The 19,179-nt window shown below is 38.3% G+C and overlaps 1 protein-coding gene across 2 annotated transcripts in view; it reads right to left on the bottom strand.

The window, feature by feature from the left end:
• CSMD1 (CUB and Sushi multiple domains 1) overlaps positions 1–19,179 on the bottom strand; it is a 1,270,279-nt gene that overhangs the window by 666,859 nt on the left and 584,241 nt on the right. For both annotated transcript variants that reach the window (XM_087775441.1, XM_087775442.1), the window contains exon 4: positions 9,287–9,481. In XM_087775441.1, coding sequence (XP_087631567.1) covers positions 9,287–9,481 — 195 coding nt within the window. The remainder of the gene's footprint in view (positions 1–9,286; positions 9,482–19,179) is intronic.

The following is a 19,179-nucleotide window of genomic DNA, read 5'->3' as shown; positions in this document are numbered from 1 at the left end:
TCAGGAGGAGTTCACATTGGACATTAGGAAAAGGTTCTTCACTGAGAGGGTGGTTCGTCACTGGAACAGGTTCCCCAGGGAAATGGTCATGGCACCAAGCCTGTCAGAGTTCAAGGAGCGTCTGGAGGATGCTCTTAGTCATATGGTTTAGTTTTAGGTAGTCCTGTGAGAAGCAGGGAGTTGGACTCGATGATCCTTATGGGTCCCTTCCACCTTGAGATATTCTATGATTCTATGATTTATTCAATTCTTTATTAAATGGCATTTTTCTGTAGCTCATTTGTGAAAAAGTAGATGATTGTACCTCATTTAATAAAATTCTTCAGTACAGAAACACATCTGTGAAATAATCATGAATGACTGCTTTCACAGATGTATGGACATTTTGGAAATGGTTAATCTGAGGAATTAGTTAAATGTCTTTTTGAAATAAGACTTTACAACTACCATTTTAAAATGTCTTACTGACAAAAACCTAAAAACAAGCCATAGTATATCAATGCCAAGTGTAAAAATAAATTTTAGTATGTCAATGCCAACTGTCAAGCTGCTAAACCGTCAAATTCATAAAGACCAGAAACATCACTAAGTGTTACAATGGTGTAGGATCGCACATTGATCAGACAACTCATTGATCTAATCTAGTTCCAACTGGCAGCCAGCTCTTTAACCATCAAAATATTCACCTCTACTTGCTAATCTTCTTTGATATTTTAGGGTTTTTACAGACTTTATTTTGAATAGGTAAAAGCCAACACCTGTGCTTCTTTTCTGTGTTTTAAAAAACAGAAACTTGTCAGAAGGTGGTTTGCTTTTTTTCTGTCATCACTTGAATCCAGATGTACTGCATCCCAGATAAGTGCTCTAATCAGTTTGCCTCCCTTTCTCAGTTTCTTCTCTTGCTGTTGATCAACTTCACATAAATTAAATACTCATTACACCATGCATCTAAGATGAATTTTCTTTCTCTCTCCAGGGTTTCCAAAGGACACTTCAAAATAATTTGGATTGCTCTCTAAGTAGAATGGGATTTATTTTGTTAAAATTTCAGAAATTATTGTCATTTAGGAAAATAGTGTCTATTTTACATATATTAAAAAGTCAGATTTCTCACTTCAAGTTAATAGTATGTACAAAATAGAAACGTAGAAATTGTTGCAATTTGTTTAGGCACCTGTGGGCACCCATTGCAGCTGTAGCACTGCTTTGAACATTTCAGCTTTGATGTTTCAGTGAGCTCGATCTAAGCTGACCCCAGTGTCTAGTGGGGTTGTTCTGCAGTTATTGGCCCTGACAACACTGGACTCAGTGGGGTAGTCTTGTACTTCCTGGGGATTGAGATTGGTCTGTTTTTTCTTTGTAAACATTGTGCTTAATTTAGTAGCCTTTTACAATTCTTATTTATTCTATCGTATCAGTTTGTTATATTACAAAGACCTATCCCTCCCTCCATCCACTCTGGAGAGGAAATCTAATCTATTAGTCAACAAAGTTATAAATTTCAAATAATACAGAAATAGTGATGGACAAAATAATTTGCTAACCTGACAGAAAAGTTATTAACTGATAGTACGTGCTTGAGCAAACATAAAATCAAAACCCCAACTCTGCCACCTTTTTCATGCAAAAACTTGGTCTTAAGAGAGGATAGCTAGATTAAGAAGTTCAAAAATTAATCAACAGTCTGTAATCTTCTCCCACAGAAATAAAAGATCAGTCTTCTGGATATCTTGTAAAGACTATCTTCTTTTTCAATTAAGCATCCTAAGCTGTTTTCCGGTGATATGATAATCCTTCTCTTGAGAATATATTTTTATTTTTAACGCTGATAATGATCCCTTAAAATAACAGTCTACAACAAATTAATAGTAAAACCCTAATTTTGAAGCAAAAAGAGAAAAGGCTGAATTCTTTACAGGCAAATTAATGACTGTTGCAGATTTCATATAATTTTTTTAATAATTAGGAAAGTTAATCCAGTTATTCCCAGAAGTCTACGTGCAGTTATGAAATCCTTCATCTTCTTACGACTGCCCCGAGGTATTTTTTTCATTTTTAGTAAATCGTTATATCTTCCTCTGATGTTAACTTTGCTCATGTTCTGAACGGTCAAACTGAAGTCTTCTTTTTCATTCTTTGACTTTACTATATCATCCTGGGTACCTTCACTATGTTTTCACTGTACTGTTCATCTAATTTTTTACTTTTTGTTCCTGTCTTCCAGGAACCTTATTGCACAGATCCAGCTTTGACCTGGCATCTTTTCATTTTTTTTATCGGGTCCCTCCATACCTACTGGTACAAATGTTAGAACAAGAATATATAAACATAAATATATGTATGTGTAAATATATATATACACACTTATACACACATACACACACACATATATAAGAAAGAATACTTGTAGCTTTGTCCATATCTCCATTGGGTGTGATGTAGTCAGTCCTACACTACTCTGCAAAAAATTATACAGCATATCCTATCTGCTTTTCCTGAAACACTTCTCTGACTTCTTATTTGACCAGTCACAATGAGTTTTGTTCAAATTTCATCTCAATGTAACACTGCACCAATTCAGATTATTCTGAAAGTGAACAAAATTGTTCAGGCAGGAATCTGCCATGTCACTCTAAAAATTAGATTTGGGAAAGTATTCTCACTTTATCATGTAATGCAACATCAATAATCAGAATTGTTGGGAAATTTTCTTTTTCATTCCCTTTATTTTTTCTTTTTTTTTTTAATAAACATGGATAAATGATGGGATCAGGACATCTTTTTCTCCTCCTTAAACTTACAAAATCATATTTGTCTGAACCTCAGAGGCTGAGAAGAAATTACATCAGAGAATTACTTGCTACTTCAGAAAGTATGGATAACACCAAGAATGTCAATTTCTCTTTGCTAGATGTTTTAAAAATATCATCTCTGAATCTCTGTATTCAATTTATCTTACTCTACAGTGAATCATAAACTCTTCTTCCTTTCTCCCTTTATCTATTCTAAGAATACCTTCTTGATTATATATTCTTCACCAAAGTATTTCTCCAATAATATTTCCTAAATCTGGAAATTAATTAATTATTTACATTAATAATTATTAATTATTACTTGATCCTTTTGGACCTTTCTGACATATGATCTTTTTTACTGGTTTGTCTTCTTTATTTATTCTTTATTTTCCCTCCAATAATTGGGTGTCTTTTTAATAACATATTACATGTTCTTCCCCTCACAGCTATTTTTATTGCGAGAAAATGCTTACCATCATAATATCACTAATCCAATTTGTATTCCTAATGTTAGCTTCATAAAAATCTAGACTCATGCAACTATAATCAACTAGGGATTCTCAAAATTACTGAGAATTGAGAACCTAATTATACAAAGTTCATTTAGAAGTAGTCACATATCATAAATCAGCTATTAGTGGAGTTACTGCAGAGAATGAAATTAACTTTCAAAACGTTTCAGAGTTGTACTGCACAGTATTTCAACCTCAAGAAAAGAAGGCAAATGTTTTGGGTGACATTATGGCTATTATGGTAACCAAGACTGAGACAACACAGACCTTTTTAATTCTCGGGACAAAACCCAGAAGAACAGAATTTAACCGGGCCATTGATTCTCCCTGTCAATTTCTGTAAGCCACTTATAAATTTTTTTGCAGAAACTCATGGTAAACTTCTTGATTAGCTTCTAATAGCAGAAAAGTTCATGGCTGCTCCTACTTACCATATGGAAAAACAGGACTAAGTTTTAATAATTACCTCAACTTTTCAGAACTTGCCTTTGAATTTCTTTTGGGAGCTGTTTTCTATTTTGAGGGACTGTTTTCTATCTTTTTCTGTTTGGAAGTTGCCATATTTTTACACACCAAAAAGTCATAGTTTATTGAAAGCAAACAGAAAAAAAAAAAAAGATAAAGCAAATGTCTTGACAGTCAAATTATCTAAACTTTCTAAAAATGCCATTGACTGCACTTTTGATTTCTGTTCATAGTTCATTCTAAGCCATCAATGAATCTGCAGTACAGTTCAGCTCCACCACTCTCTGCATGGCTATACTTTAAAGACAGAACCTCTGAAACTAAGTAGCAGCCGGAGAAACAAAACAGCAGATACAAGAGTCAATGCTGTCTACATCTTCCTGGAGGGTTAGTAATTTACTAGGAATTTTTCTAGCAGAAACAGCATTTGTACAGTTAGACAACATATAAATTACTGGACACCAGCTTCTTAATGCTTCTGAAAATATTAAGCAACAAAACTGCAGAAAACAGTAATTTGCCAGCATCAGCAAAGCTAGGGAAACACACCATGGAGAACAAGGTTATGATGATTTTTTAGCATATAAACCATGTAGCTTTATTTAACTCCGCTATATTATCTTCCATGGATGCCATGAAATTAGTTTATGATGACAAGAAAGAAGAATACCATCTGGAAACAGAACTGTAACAAAAGGTGCTTTCATGGAAAAGACCAAGGTTCTTAGAGAAACAATAGGGGAGCATTTCTTGCTTGAAGACATAGTGAATGGAAAGGGCTACCTCATGGCCTATGTTCCAGACTGATAAAATGAAATAAAATAAGGAATGTCTAAAATGCCTCATCAAATCCACATTCCACATGGACTCTAAAAATCCACTGAGGCAATGGCTCAGCTCACATAAATCATTAACTGTTAAATAACTTTTCTGTTATGGTTCTCATTTCTTGACAGAAGGTAAATGGAATTCTTTGGATTTCGTGTAAGTTTTACACAGGGTTTAGGACCCCGCTTCAGTTTTTATTAATAGGTTAAATTCACAGAGTTACAAATGATGAAAAAAAATTCACTCCTGTTAGCAAACACTGCCAAAAGGGACAGTATCTGCAGAAATGGAACAAATATTTAGTAGACACTGATGACACCATGAATTTATGACATATATATTTTTCTGAAACTTGTTTACCACCTCTTACTGGAAGGATGAAAAGCCATCTAAGATCAGACAACTGAAAGATTAGAAAATTTTTGTTTTCTTCCTGTTTTTGAAGCACTAGTAAAAGAAATCTTCATTGTGTACTGATAGAAATAAAATGCAAACAACAGACATGACCCAAATCTCTGTTGGTTTTTGATTATTAAGTCTTGTATTTGTTTTGGAGCAGAGAAATTTATAAAATATTTCTTTGCTGTGAGAAATTACATTATAAGACTCTTCAGTCACAAGAAACTTTTACAAATTATTACAGAAGGCAACAACCACCTTTGTGCCTCATCCACATAGGTACCAATAATACCACCAAAGGAGAATCTGAGCAATAAAGGGTGTCCACAGGGCTTGGGATTAGGGTGAAAAGCACAGAAGACCAGAGGGGTTCTCCTTAATGCAAGGGGAAAAGCTCAGGCAGGAGCACCAGATTCCTGAAGAACAACACTTGGCTAAGCAGCTGGTGCTGGGCAACAGAGCTTTGACTTCTTTGACCACAGGATCCTCTTCAAGGAATGAGGGCAGTGGGGGAGACATGGGATCTGCCTGGCTGAACAGGACAACAGGTTTGCTGACCTAGTGAGGAGAGCTCTGAACTAAGTTTGTCAGGGATGCAGGCCAAAACCTACAGGTAAGTGGGAGAATAGACTCAGGGAAGAACATGTAGGACAGGGCAATGAATGTTTCTCTCCCTCCCTCTGAGAAAGCAACATGACTAGAAGCCCATTTGAAGTGCCTGCACACAAAAATGTGCTGCATGGGAAGCAAACTGGACAAACTGGAAGCACGTGTATAGTCACAGAAATGTGGTGTCATCGAGATTACATAGACTTAGTGGGGCAGCTCACCTGACAGGAGGGCTGCAATGGATAGACACAGGCTCTTAAGAAAAGCAGGAAGAAAAGGAGAGGCTGCGCCCTACACAAAGCAGAACCTTGAATGAACAGAGCTCTGCTGCACAACAGGCAACAAGCTCATTGAGCTCCTGAGGGCTAGAATGAGACAGGGAAACCAAGAGGGAGGTCAGTATGGTGAACATCTGCTACAGACCACCTGATCAACCTTTAAACAACTGGAAGTTTCCTAGCCACAGGATCTGGTTCTTATGGGAGACTTTAACCATCCCAACATCTGGATGGCAGCATAGCAGAGGGCAAGCAATCCACTAGATTTCTGAGTTCACTGGGAAGAATCTTTTTAATGCCGGCACTGGACAGGCCAACTAGGTGTAGGAACAAAGAACCATTCAAATAAGTGATATCCAACAGCAGCTGTGGTTACGTTAACCACGAGCTGAAGATCCTGAGCGAAGTGAAGAAAGCAAGTAGCAGAATAAACTTGGACTTCAGCAGAGCAGATTTCAACTTATTTGTGAAGTGGTATACAGGCTCTCATGGGCTGATGTCTTGAAGGGCTAAGGGGCTCAGGAGATCTTGTTTGACTTCAAGGGCAGCTTCCTCAAAGCTCAAGAATGATAAATGAGTAGGCACAGCAGGAGGCTGCTGGGGCTGAACAGGAAATTCCCGACTGAGGTGTTTTAACTGAAATGCAAAAGAAAAAAAAAAAAAAAAAAAAAAGTGTACAAAATGTGAAAACAGGGACAAGCTACTTGAAAGGAATATAGAAGCGTTGCTCAGGAATGCAGGGATAAAAGGAGGAAGGCCAAAGCTCAAATAGAATTAAACTTGTGAGGAATGTGAAGAGCAGTCATTCCAGAAACCATTCTATAGGTATATCAACAACAAAAGGAAAATGAAACACATGGTGGCCTGCTGCTCAGTGGGGCGAGGGACCTTGTGATGAAGACATGGAAAAGGCTGAGACACTCAATGTCCCCTTTGCTTCTCTCTTCATTGTCAAAGGCTGCCCTCATGCCTCCCAATTCTCAATAAAATGGAGAAGTTTTGGGAAGAAAAGTAGTAGCCACAGCACAGGAGAAACAATACAAGGAACTATAGAAGTAAACAGGATATGCGCAAGTTCATGGTACTTAACAGTATGCACCTAAGGGTTCTTGGTGTGCCACAGCATGAGGCTGCTCTGTATCATCTTTGAAAGGTTGTGACAATCAAGGGTGATCCCCAATGACTGGAAAAATGATAATTTTTCACTTCTCATTTTCAAAAAAAGAAAGGATCCTAGCAATTGTCTATCTGTCACATTCACCTCAGACCTCCAGAAAATTACAGTGCAAGCGTTTATGAAAACCATTCCCAAGCACACAAAGGACAAAAAGGTGAACAGGAACAGCCAGCTTTTGCCAAGGCAAATCATCCTTGGCCACCTGATTGCTTTCTTTGATTAAACGATTTAGCTTGACGTTAACAAAGTGTTCACAACACAGTCCCCCACTATATCCTTGTAGTCACATTGAGGGCATATGGACTGGATAGGTGGATGATTGTGGGAGTGAAAAACTGTCTGGACCATCAAGCTCAGACATCAGAGGCCAATTGTTTAAAGTCAAGCTAATGGTCAGTGACTTGCAGCATTCCCCAGGGATTCAAACTGGAGCTGAATTTATAGAATAACTTCACCATGAGTCTGAAGTATGGGACTGAATGCACCCTGACAAGGTTTGCAGATTGAACCCTGAAGGGCAGGACTGCCATTCGGACAAGCTGTGACAACGGGCTTTGACGAGCTGGAAGAATGACAGGAATCTTATGAAATTCCAAACCAGAAATGCAATGTCCTATTGATCCTGGAACAATATCATCCCATGAAAAAAATATTTGCTAGGTGGCAGCTCTGACAAAATGACCTGAAGCAAGATAAGCTGAGTCAGTGGTGCACTTTTGCAGCATTGAAGGCTTACCTCATATTGTGTTGCATGAGCAAGAACATAGCCAGCAGCTAGAGAGAGTTACAGAGAATTCATCTCCGTATCCTGGGCTGCATCAAAAGAAGTGTGGCCAGCAGGTCAAAGGAGGTGATTCTGCCCCTCTACTCTGCTCTGGTGAGACCCCACCTGGAGTACTGCGTCCAGCTCTGGGGTCCTTAGCACAGGAAGGACATGGACCTGTTGGAGCAGGTCCAGAGGAGGGCCATAAAAATGATCAGAGAGATGGAACACCTCTGCTATGAGGAAAGGCTGAAAGAGCCGGGGTTGTTCAGCCTGGAGAAAAGAAGGCTGCAGGGAGACCTTACTGCAGCCTTTCAATACTTAAAGGGGGCCTACAAGAAAGACTGGGATAGTCATTTTAGCAAGGCCTGCTGCGACAGGACAAGGGGTAATGGGTTTAAACTAAAGGAGGGTAGATTTAAGACTAAACACAAGGAAAAAATTTTTCATGATGAGGGTGGTGAAACACTGGAACAGGTTGCCCAGAGAGGTAGTAGATGCCCCATCCTTGGAAACATTCAAGGCCAGGCTGGATGGGTCTCTGAGCAACCTGATCTAGTGGAAGATGTCCTTGCCCATTGCAGGGGGGTTGGACTAGATGACCTTTAAAGGTCACATTCCATCCCAAACCATTCTATGATTCTATCTACTTGACACTCAGGAGGCCCCATGTGGAATGCTGTGTCCACCCTAGGGTCCCCCAGTACAAAAGAGACACTGACATTGACAGATTAGAACAAGCCCAGAGAAGGGCCACTAAAATGGTTAAGATGCTGAAGAACATGATATATGAGACTAGAGAATGAAGGAAATGGATTTTTCAGCCTGCACAAGAGGAGGCTATGAGAAAATCTAACTGCACTGTTTAGGAAAGATGGAACCAGAATCTCCTAATAGGTCCACAGCAGGAGAAGAGGAAATGGATATAATCTGTAAAAAGATAATTCAAATTGAACATGAGAATGAGAGCAGCTAGGCACTAGAAGAGGTTTCTAGAGAGGCTTTAGATTTTCCATCCATGAAGATACTAAAATTTCAACTGGGCAAAGCCCTGAGCAACCTGACCTAACTTTGAAGTTATCCATGCTTTGAGCAGGAGTTGAACAAAAAGGGATTGGACCATCAGAGGTCCCCTTCAAAGATTATATGGTTGAAAATTTCAAGCTTCTCCTTCCTGGCAGAAAGTTTCCAAAAGCAGAAACTTGCAAAAGCATTTGCCAGGTCCTGCCAGTAAATGAAAAGGAAAAAACATCAGTAGATAACTGTAATGTTAATGTAAATTCTGGAGAGTCATTGCTTCTGAACTGTGGTTACAGTTTTAAATGGTGTAGATTTTTAGACAGTACATTAGTACATTTACATTTAGAAAGTTAAAAAACAAACCTCAAAATAAATTTATTTAATCTGCTGTTTTAATATTGTCTCAGTATTTTAACGATATTTCATGTATTCATTTTTACCTCTGCAAAAAGGAACTGGAAAATCCCATGATGCACCATTTCCAGGACTCACAATACATGTCAACATGGCATGGCCTTCTAGGATGTAACCAGAGATACAACTATATCGGATTTTATCTCCAATGTTGAATCTTGTTCCATGAAGTACTCCTTTAGGTATTTCTCCTGGGTTGCCACAAGTATGACTCGGTAATACTGGCAAAAGAAAGAAGGAAAAATGTTACAGTTAAAATCTGCAGAACAAAGTAATAAATACTTGTCAAACAACTGTAATTAAATAATTGGGTTTATTATTATTTTTTAAAACAGTATTCCTTATACAAATAATGCAAAATTTGGCTATGGAATATACTTTCACAAAGGGTTTCAGTTTATAACAGACATCATCACTTTCAAAGCTAATTTCAAACTCAGTTCGTGGTTTAACAGTCCTCCACTGAAGTTCTTTACAGACCTATTTTCAAACAAAATATCCTATAAATCTTGCTGTTTCTCCCAAAACTCTGAATGAAGTAAAAGAAGTTTTTATTTAATTCTTTTTTGTAAATTTTGCAAAAATATTCATGTAACATCATTATGGATCCAGGCAGCAGAAGGCACTTTATGTGCAGTTTTCATTTAGTTTATAGAATAGCAATTTAAAAGAATCCAATAATTAACTGGTCTCTGACAGTAAATTAAAGTCTAAAGTATACAAAAAAACCCATTTGATTTTCTGCCTATTTTTAAATTACTCCAGGTTCTAGAAAATAATGTCAGTCAATCTTTGTTAATAGAAACAGAAAATATGAAGGAAACAATGACTAAGTAGTGACATTAGGCTGATATGAACGGACATATTTGTTTTCTTTTTTATTGCAGAAAGTTACTACATTTGTAAGCATTAGTTATTTGGAAGAGATTGTCTTAACTATTTATCAGTTTAAAGATGATACTCCTCCACCTAGGAAAAGCAAAAGTGTGTGCTGGGGAGGAGGAAAATGGAATGGTTTTTGTTCTCAGTCTCATTTGGAAGTTATTATTGGCACGCCATTCTTTTCATTGAAGTAGTACAAATCAAAATTGTTTAATTTCCTTCAGAGCAGAACAAATAAGTGCAGGAAGCTGAAATATGTCATAAACAGAGCACGAAAGATAAATGTGTTCATCAAAGAAATGCTGGTCTGAAAAGCTCACGTGTAATTCAGGTATTGTTTCAGAAACCTCATGTTTCATGGACAAATTCTTTCACCCCATACTTTTCTCTTTCCTTACTCTACGCATCTGCAGAATAAACATAACCATACTAACCTCACTAACCTGCATGTTGAAAGGATTAATTACTCAATATATGCACATCCTCAGAGTGTCATAAAGCATTATATCAATATATCAATGCTAATTAAGCCCCATTATACCATGTAAGTTCAATTATTGAATGCACACCCTTAATTCATTACTCAAACAGTCACACTGGCATTTAAATGATCATAATTACACTTAACTTACAACCCAAATTATATAGGAAATTTTCAAAAAGGCCAAAAAGCATAAAGCTAAAAAAATTAAGAGAGAGAACACTTTCACTTACAACATCCTTTTATGAGAAAAATCACAACATCTTCTATAAATATTAACAAGGTAACAAAAGCCATATAACACTGTAGTGAGTGATGAGTTAGATGAATGTTCCTCCAATGCTGCAGATCAGAGATCTAAGATTTCTATGCATTACATGAATTGCTTAAGGTTGCTGAGTGAGTAGCTACCAAAGCTAGAAGGAAACAATATGATACCCAACTTCTTTTGTGCTGTTTCAGCAGCCTTAATAGAATAGGATACTTATTTGGATGTGCTCATTCACATTGGAAAAGAGAGTCAGTGTTTGATTCACATATATGAGAATGAATATATATAAAATAAACTAAAGAAAGTGATTTTAAGACATCAGAATAGTTGGAATAAAATATACTAATTTGCATTCCGAAAAGTTGGCAACAATGACCCATTATACGCTACAGCATATATTGCTATATGCTATTATATGTTTTATAACACTATTAAAAATGCTGCCTGTCTCTTGGCAAATTTTCCCATTTGCTGCTTTAGTCATGGTAGGTTAATACAGGCAATTTTTCAAGACAAGTCAAACAAATAAAAATTTGTTACATGCTTTGACACAGGAGAATACCTGCATTTGAAACAACAATCTCTGCTATTTTCAAATCAAAACTTTTTTACAAAACACTGTAATATGAAGTAGTTTTATCATAAGACCTGGTGTATGCAGCAATATTTATACAATCCAAAATTCAGCATTTATTTTTATGAGTGGGTGTGCTATCCGGAAAAAAAAATGCATTATTCAAAGATACTATGATTTCTGATAAACTGTATTCCCAAGGAAAACACATCACAGCAAATTTACATCTACCATATACGTAGCAACTGGCACTGGATAACTCTTGAAATTGTATTGCAGCAAATCAGCCTTCTATCGGTGTAAAGAATGTCTCCTACAGTATGATGTTTTTCTGCCTCTTCTTACCACTACATCTGTCAAGAACCCCAGAAAAAATGGGACTTGGCATCCTGAAACTGGCACGCATTTTACCACAACCTCCTAAAAACCAGTAAAAGACGAGTGATCTGAGAATGACAGCCATGTTCAATAATACATGTAATAGTTCACAGGACTTCACCACTTGTCAAGATCAAGCATTCAACTAAATTATTTATGTGCTTTTCTAAAACTTTGCTTGAAGCATATTGAGGTAGCTGCACAATTTCATCTGCATAGACTTTACTGCTTCTAGTCTGGACCTAAGATGAATTATCCTTTGAAGGTTCCTAATAGTAACCAAAATAGTTTAATCTTTGGATTATGAGAGTTCTAGCTGACCAAAGGTATCATATGCAAAGGTTACATACGTCCATCAAGCTTTAACTTCATTGCCAAGTTTTCAGTAAAAGACCCATATTTTTCTGTAGTGTTACTGAGGTCTACTGTCAATGGGATTGAGAATCCGCAGTCACTTCCGGGAGGAAGCGCATAGAATCACCAATGTCACAGCACCTTTCATTATCAAGATGCTTTATTCGTGAAATAATTTGATGTTCACTGTGTACTGAGAACAACTATAAACTATACTACACAGAAGCACTGAAGGTAACGGATTTTTTATATTGACCTAACATTAGAGTGTTCTCAGATAGGATGCTTTATCTCATTTTTCTTCACTAAAGTCCTTCCCAAATTTGAAAAAAAAAAATGCTACAGTGTTTGGAAAGGAATATGTTTAGTCTTAGTATTTTGAAAGCAAAAATGTGTATAATTCGATAGCCATGCAGATCCACTTCCTAAGTTTTCCTCCTCAAGAATCTTATCTTCACCATCACAACACACAGAAGAACCTGTGTGGGCTTCACTTCCTAGCACAGATCAATCTGGAGCACCATGCAGTAAGATTAAGTCATTAAATTAAAGCTAAAAGATAGGCCTTCCTCATACATTACCTGTATCTTCCTAGACAGTACAACTGTTTGACAAATGCATATGATCAAAATCCATAATGCAATTTATTAATTAGCTAACATGTCAAAGGTTTTAACTCAATGTTTAAGCTAACCATGCACATTATATATTTTTTTTTTTAGAAAAGTATTCAAAACATCATAATCTATATGCTAAAACAACACTAGTATTCATTATCAGACAGTGGCAAAAGGCTACACCACAGCAGGACTGTAAAACGCAGTAGAGAAATGGCACCATTTTTGACAATGTATGAATAATCAATTAAAGGTTGTTAAATAAATTCATATTTAACAAATTACTCATTCTCAGATGGCCTGTATCAGATTATTTATTTACACAGCCTTTTCAATACTCTTTCTGAAGCTAAACTCCATATTTGATGACTGACGTCATCTACCTGGACTTGTGCAAAGCATTTGACACTGTCCCACATGACATCCTTGTCTATAAATTGGAGACACATGGATTTGACAGATGGACCACTCAGTGGATAAGGAATTGGCTGGATAGTTGCACTCAAAGAGTTGTGGTCAACGGCTCGATGTTTAAGTGGAAACCAGTGACGAGTGGTGGTCCTCAGGGGTTGGTATTGGGACCAGTGCTGTTTAACATCTTTGTCGGTGACATGGACAGTGGGATTGAATGCACCCTCAGCAAGTTTGCTGACAACACGAAGCTGAGTGGTGCAGTCAACATGCTGGAGGGAAGGGATGCCATCCAGAGGAACCTTGACAGGCTGGAGAGATGAGCCCATGAGGACCTCAGGAAGTTCAACACGGCCAAATGCAAGGTCCTGCACATGAGTTGGGGCAATCCCAAGCACAGATACGGGCTGGACAGAGAATGGATTGAGGGCAGCGCTGAGGAGAAGGACTTGGCATGTTGGTTGATGAGAAACTCAACATGAGCCAGCCATGTGCACTTACAGCCCAGAAAGCCAACTGCATCCTGGGCTACATCAAAAGAAGTGTGGCCAGCAGGTTGAAGGAGGTGATTCTGCCCCTCTACTCTGCTCTGGTGAGACCCCACCTGGAGTACTGCATTCAGCTCTGGGGTCCCCAGTGTAAGAAGGACATGGACCTGTTGGAGCAGGTCCAGAGAAGGGCCATGAAGATGATCAAAGGGCTGGAGGACCTCTCTTATGAAGGCAGGCTGAGAGAGTTGGGGTTGTTCAGCCTGGAGAAGAGAAGGCTGTGGGGAGACCTTAAAGCAGCCTTCCAGTACCTGAAGGGGGCCTACAAGAAAGCTGGAGAGGGACTTTTTACAAGGGCACATAGTGACAGGACACGGGGTAATGGCTTTAAACTGAAAGAGGGTAGATTTAGATGAGACAGAAGGAAGAAATTCTTCACTCTGAGGGTGGTGAGGCACTGGAACAGGTTGCTCAGAGAAGCTGTGGATGCCCCATTGCTGGAAGTGTTCAAGGCCAGGCTGGATGGGGCTTTGAACAACCTGGCCTAGTGGAAGGTGTCCCTGCCCATGGCAGGGGGTTTGGAACTGGATGATCTTTAAGGTCCCTTCTAACCCAAACCATTCTATGAGTCTATGATTTATTTTCAACACAGGCCACTTGAAAGTATATTCACAGCACGTTAAACATAGTAATCCTTTGCTTTCGCTTACGGACAGTTTCCTTCTTTTTGTTGGATATATTAGATTTCATCATTTACCCCTTTCTGATTTATCGTAACAGAGAAATCACTTAAAATTAGACAGAAGTGGTTGATAATGAAAAAACAAAATATAAATGGTAGATGTCAATGAAGTGAATAAACTTCTGAAATACTATTTTATTCCACCTAAGTTTTCTTACTATGATCATCACAGTAGAATGCAAGAGTCTTTAAATGTGCAATAAGAAATGCCTATACGTTTTTCCCATGTTTACTTCAAACCCCCATGACAACTACTGGCAATGTAGTGTCCTGTTTTGGTAAGATTTTTTTTTTGTACTTTGGTTTAAAAGGTCAAGTTAAAAAAAGACACTTTCTAATAAATGCTGAAGGATTTGACTCTGGCAGCCCAACTCCTATTAATTTTTACATGAATAAGGCATCTAGACTTGAAATCAATTATAAAACTATGAAAATTAACTTCCTAACCTTTGCAGAAAGTAGTATTCAGAGGCTCAATCTGACAATGATTTCAGGAGAACACAACGCTTTTTTTTTTTTCCCCTCCGATGTCACAATTATAAACTAGATTGCAAAGATCGCCTAGAGGCCTTAATAGCAAAAAGCTCACACTGTACTTGTCAGTTAAAGACAACAGTTTCACTCTTCTGTGAATCAGTCACTCAGCTTTTACAAGTCAGTGATACACACGGTAGTCGGAACTTGACAGCAACAATTCAGAAAGCAGCTTAATTCAAATTAAGAAAAAATAGGAAGGGGAAAGCGGAAAGGAAGGAGCAGGGTACATGTTTTTCTTTCACTTATTTTGATAGCTTTACAAGACTTTACAAAGATATATGTTATTTATTCCTTTTCCTGTTCTTCCTGAGACAACTGGAAAAGTTTTCCAGGTTGCACCTAAATTCAGCCAAATGCAAACCTCCCTACTTTTTGCTGTTCCACAGTCCCTCTATTACAGTCCCCTCTGTGTTTCCTAATGTTACATTCTTATACTGGTGGCCACAGGCAAAACCACACACAAAGGAAAAAGCATATGTTAGGAGGAAGTCAGACAGTCCCTTGATATGGTTGACAGCTTTGGAATTACAACACTGGGAGGAATTTCAGAAGCTCTGTGGAGAAAATCAGGGTTACAGAAAATTTCAGGGCATATGTCAAGATGTTTAACAGGTGTAATGCACAGCCCATGATACCCTGTCCATGTGGCTACCATAAGTGTTGCACTTTGCGGTTTCATGCATAAATAGAAGATACACCTACAACTGTATTTCCAGAGTAACAGAAGAAGAAAATAATTTTTGAGGAGGGTAATAACTATACTCATTATGAACACAGAACAAAATATTATAACAAATAGGAGAGGAAAAACCACTAGATTTTCTTGCAAGAACAGCACTGAAACTAAAGTCCCTGCTCCAACTCAGAAAAGGAGTTTCATTTGAAAAGGAACTCAGATGAAAACAAAAAAATAGTAGTCTCTCAATCTACCAAACTAAAAGTGCTGTACTGAACAAAAGATGGGCTTAGAAAGATACTTGTATGTATATACATGTAAAAGTATTTTCTTTAATAAAACTGTTCTGGAAATAATATAAAGGGTTTTTTCTAAGGTGTAAGTAATGAAATTTGCTTTGAAAAACTAATTCTAAAGAATTCTGTAGAACTGTACTTGCCTTTTCTACCTAGAAAAAGACTACGAAATCAATATAGTTTCTAATGTCTTACATTAAAGTCCATTACAGTACTTTTTGACCTTTCTTTTTAAAATAATTACAAATATTGAATCAATTGAAAAACATGTAAAATTTCACTGCCAATTTATTAAACAACTTTGTCCTTTCTATTTCCAGGAGCTATGTACAATGAATAGTTAATTGATCTACCAGAGCTGATTTCCATATTAGTATGGAACACTGTAGATGCATGTAGGTCATTTCTTAGAGGATAGTACCATGACCAAAACTGCACAGTTCTACCCTTTGCAAAATTCTTCTTTATTCTCAAAACCAATATGGCCTACAAACTTGCTTTTGTGGATATGACACTCTCTGGAAAGCAAAAGAGATGAAGAAGCTAGAGCAGGTTGCCCAGACCATGTGTGTTTTGGTTTTGAGTATCGCCAAAGATGGAGACTCCACAGGCTTCTGGGCAACCATTTGCGGTGTTTGATCAACCTCACAGAAGAAATAAATAAATATTAAAATATATATATATATATAAAAAGCTTTTTCTTATGTTTAAATGGAATTTTCCGTATTTCACTTTGTGTCCCTTGCCTCTCATCCTGCCAGTGGCCACCACTGGGAAGAGTCCAGCTGCATCACCTTTACCCCTCCCCAGAAGGGTATTTACACACCTCAATAAGATTCCCCTCAGCCCTCTCTTCTCCATGCTGAACAATCCCAGATCTCTGTCTCTCCTCAGGTGAGATGTGCCAAGCCCTTAACCATCTTTGTGGCCCTTTGCTGAACTTGCTTCAGTATGTCCACAGCTCTCTCTTGTACTGGGGAGCCCAGAACTGGACACACCACTGCAGGTGTGGTCTCACCAGTGCTGAGTAGAAGTGAACAATCCCTCAACCTGCTGGCAGCACTCTGCATAATGCAACCCAGAAAGCTGTTGGTATTCTTTGCCACAAGGGCATATTGCTCACCTGTGATCAACAAGTTGTTCCCAGGTTCTTCTCTGCAGAGCTGCCTTCTAGCTGTTCAGCCCCCATCCATTAGGGCTGCCTGGGGTTATTCATTCCCAGGTGCAAAACTTTGTTTTTTTCTTCATTCAGCTCTATGAGATTTCTGTTTGTTTATTTCTCCATCCTGTCAAGATCCCTTTGAATGGCAACCCAACCATCTGGTATATCAGCCATTCCTCTGAGCTTTGTATCTCCTGGAAACTTGCTGAGCATGCACTCTGTTGTGCACGTCATTAATGAAGACGTTAAATAGTACTGGGCCCAGTAATGACACCTTTTGTACTTCAACAGTGATGGGCCTCCAGCAAACTGAGTATCTTTTCCAGATTTTAACTTCCAGTTCAACAGTAGGCTGGAAGAGCCAACATGAAGTCACTAAGGGTGAATCATGCCTGACCAATCTGATTGCCTTATGTGAAGAGATCACTAGCTTAGAGGAGCAGTGGATGTTGTTTACCATGACTTCAGCAAAGCCTTTGACAAGGCTCTCCATAGTAGCTTTGTAACAGATCCAGTGGAGCATGAAATAGATAACTAAACTGCAAGGCAGGGGGAAAACTGACTGGACTGCAAGGTTCAGGGTGTTGTGACCACCAGTAAAGAGCTCAACTGGCAGTTGGTTGCTAGTTGATTCCTCAAGGGTTCATAACAGAGCTGATATTCTTTAATACCTTTTATTGCAATGGGAGATGGAATGAACCCTTCTCAAGTTCAGGATGACACCAAACTGAGGAGAAGTTCATACACTGAAGCGCAGGAATGCTATTCTCCAGACTGTTGAGATCCCTTTGAAACATCGTGACACAAATATCGTGAAATTCAACAAAGGCAAATGCAAAGTTTTTGTCCCCAGGACAGCATAACACCATACAACTGTATAGTGTGGTGCCAGCTGTCTGGGCAGTTTGGCAGAAAGGGACCTGGCAGCAATGTGCTCTGGCAGAAAAGACACACAACTACACCCCAAGTTGAAGAAGAGAGCAGCCAGCAGACCAAGGGAAATTATTCTTCCCCTCTACATTGTGCTTGTGAGTCCATGGCTAGAATACTGTGTCCTGTCTGGGGCTTTCCAGTACAAGGAGGACATTAACATACCAGATGAAGTTCAGTGGAGGGCCACCACAATGGTCAGGGTCTGGGGCACTTGTCCTGAGATGGGAGGCTGAGGGAGCTGGGCTTGTCCAGCTTGGAGAAAAGACTGCTTTGGAAAGGGGGAATCTTAATCCTGTCTCCATATACCTAATGGGAGAGTGTAGAGAAGACTTTTCTCAAAAGTGCACAGTGACAAGACGGGATGCAATGGATGCAAGTTGCAACAAAAGAAATTGCATTTAGAACTTAGAATGTCTGGTGTTTTTTCCAACTTGAGAGCAGCCAAGGATTGAAGTAAGTTGCCCAGAGAGACTGTGAAGTCTGTCCTTGGAAATATCCAGACCATGAAAGGACAGGACCCTATGCAACCTCATCTAACTTGGCCCTTCTTTGGTGGAGGTGAGAGGATGTTAATGAAAGAAACACCAGAGACCCTTCCCAATTTAAATCAGTCTATGTTTCCACCTTCAAGAAGTTTGCTGACAAACAAGCCCCTTTAGAACCACTGGCAGCTAGTGCTAGTTAACCTGATCATAACTTTTTTCCTACTTTTTATGATCCTGAGCTTCAAGTTTACTCTTGACTTTGGCTATATGCTTCTTCTATATGAACACAGATTATGCAAGCACAGACAAAATGGTAATATCGAATGTAACACAGAGTATTGGTCCATAGCTAGGGCCCCGGGTTCTATAGAAATAACAAGAATGAAATAATTTATGCTTAAGTTCTGATATTTAAAAAGCCCCTGGTATAATAAAGATAAAGTGAAACCACACAATAAGAAAAATAATAGTAAAAAGAAATGCCTCCCACAGGAAGTGTAATTCAACAATTATTCTCCATTGGTACTATCACTGAATTAATTTTTACTCTCTATAAAAGTTCTGTTATGATATTTAATACGGCTTCTGTGAACACTCAATTTTTAGTCTATCTATTTTAGTGTATCTATATT

This window comes from Nipponia nippon, unplaced genomic scaffold, assembly GCF_047370975.1.
Source record: "Nipponia nippon isolate SJK-2023a ecotype South Korea unplaced genomic scaffold, ASM4737097v1 scaffold_4, whole genome shotgun sequence".
In the NCBI taxonomy this organism is placed as follows: Eukaryota; Metazoa; Chordata; class Aves; order Pelecaniformes; family Threskiornithidae; genus Nipponia; species Nipponia nippon.
The sequence above is the reverse complement of the archived record's forward strand: the minus strand, read 5'-3'. Positions and strand labels throughout refer to the sequence as shown.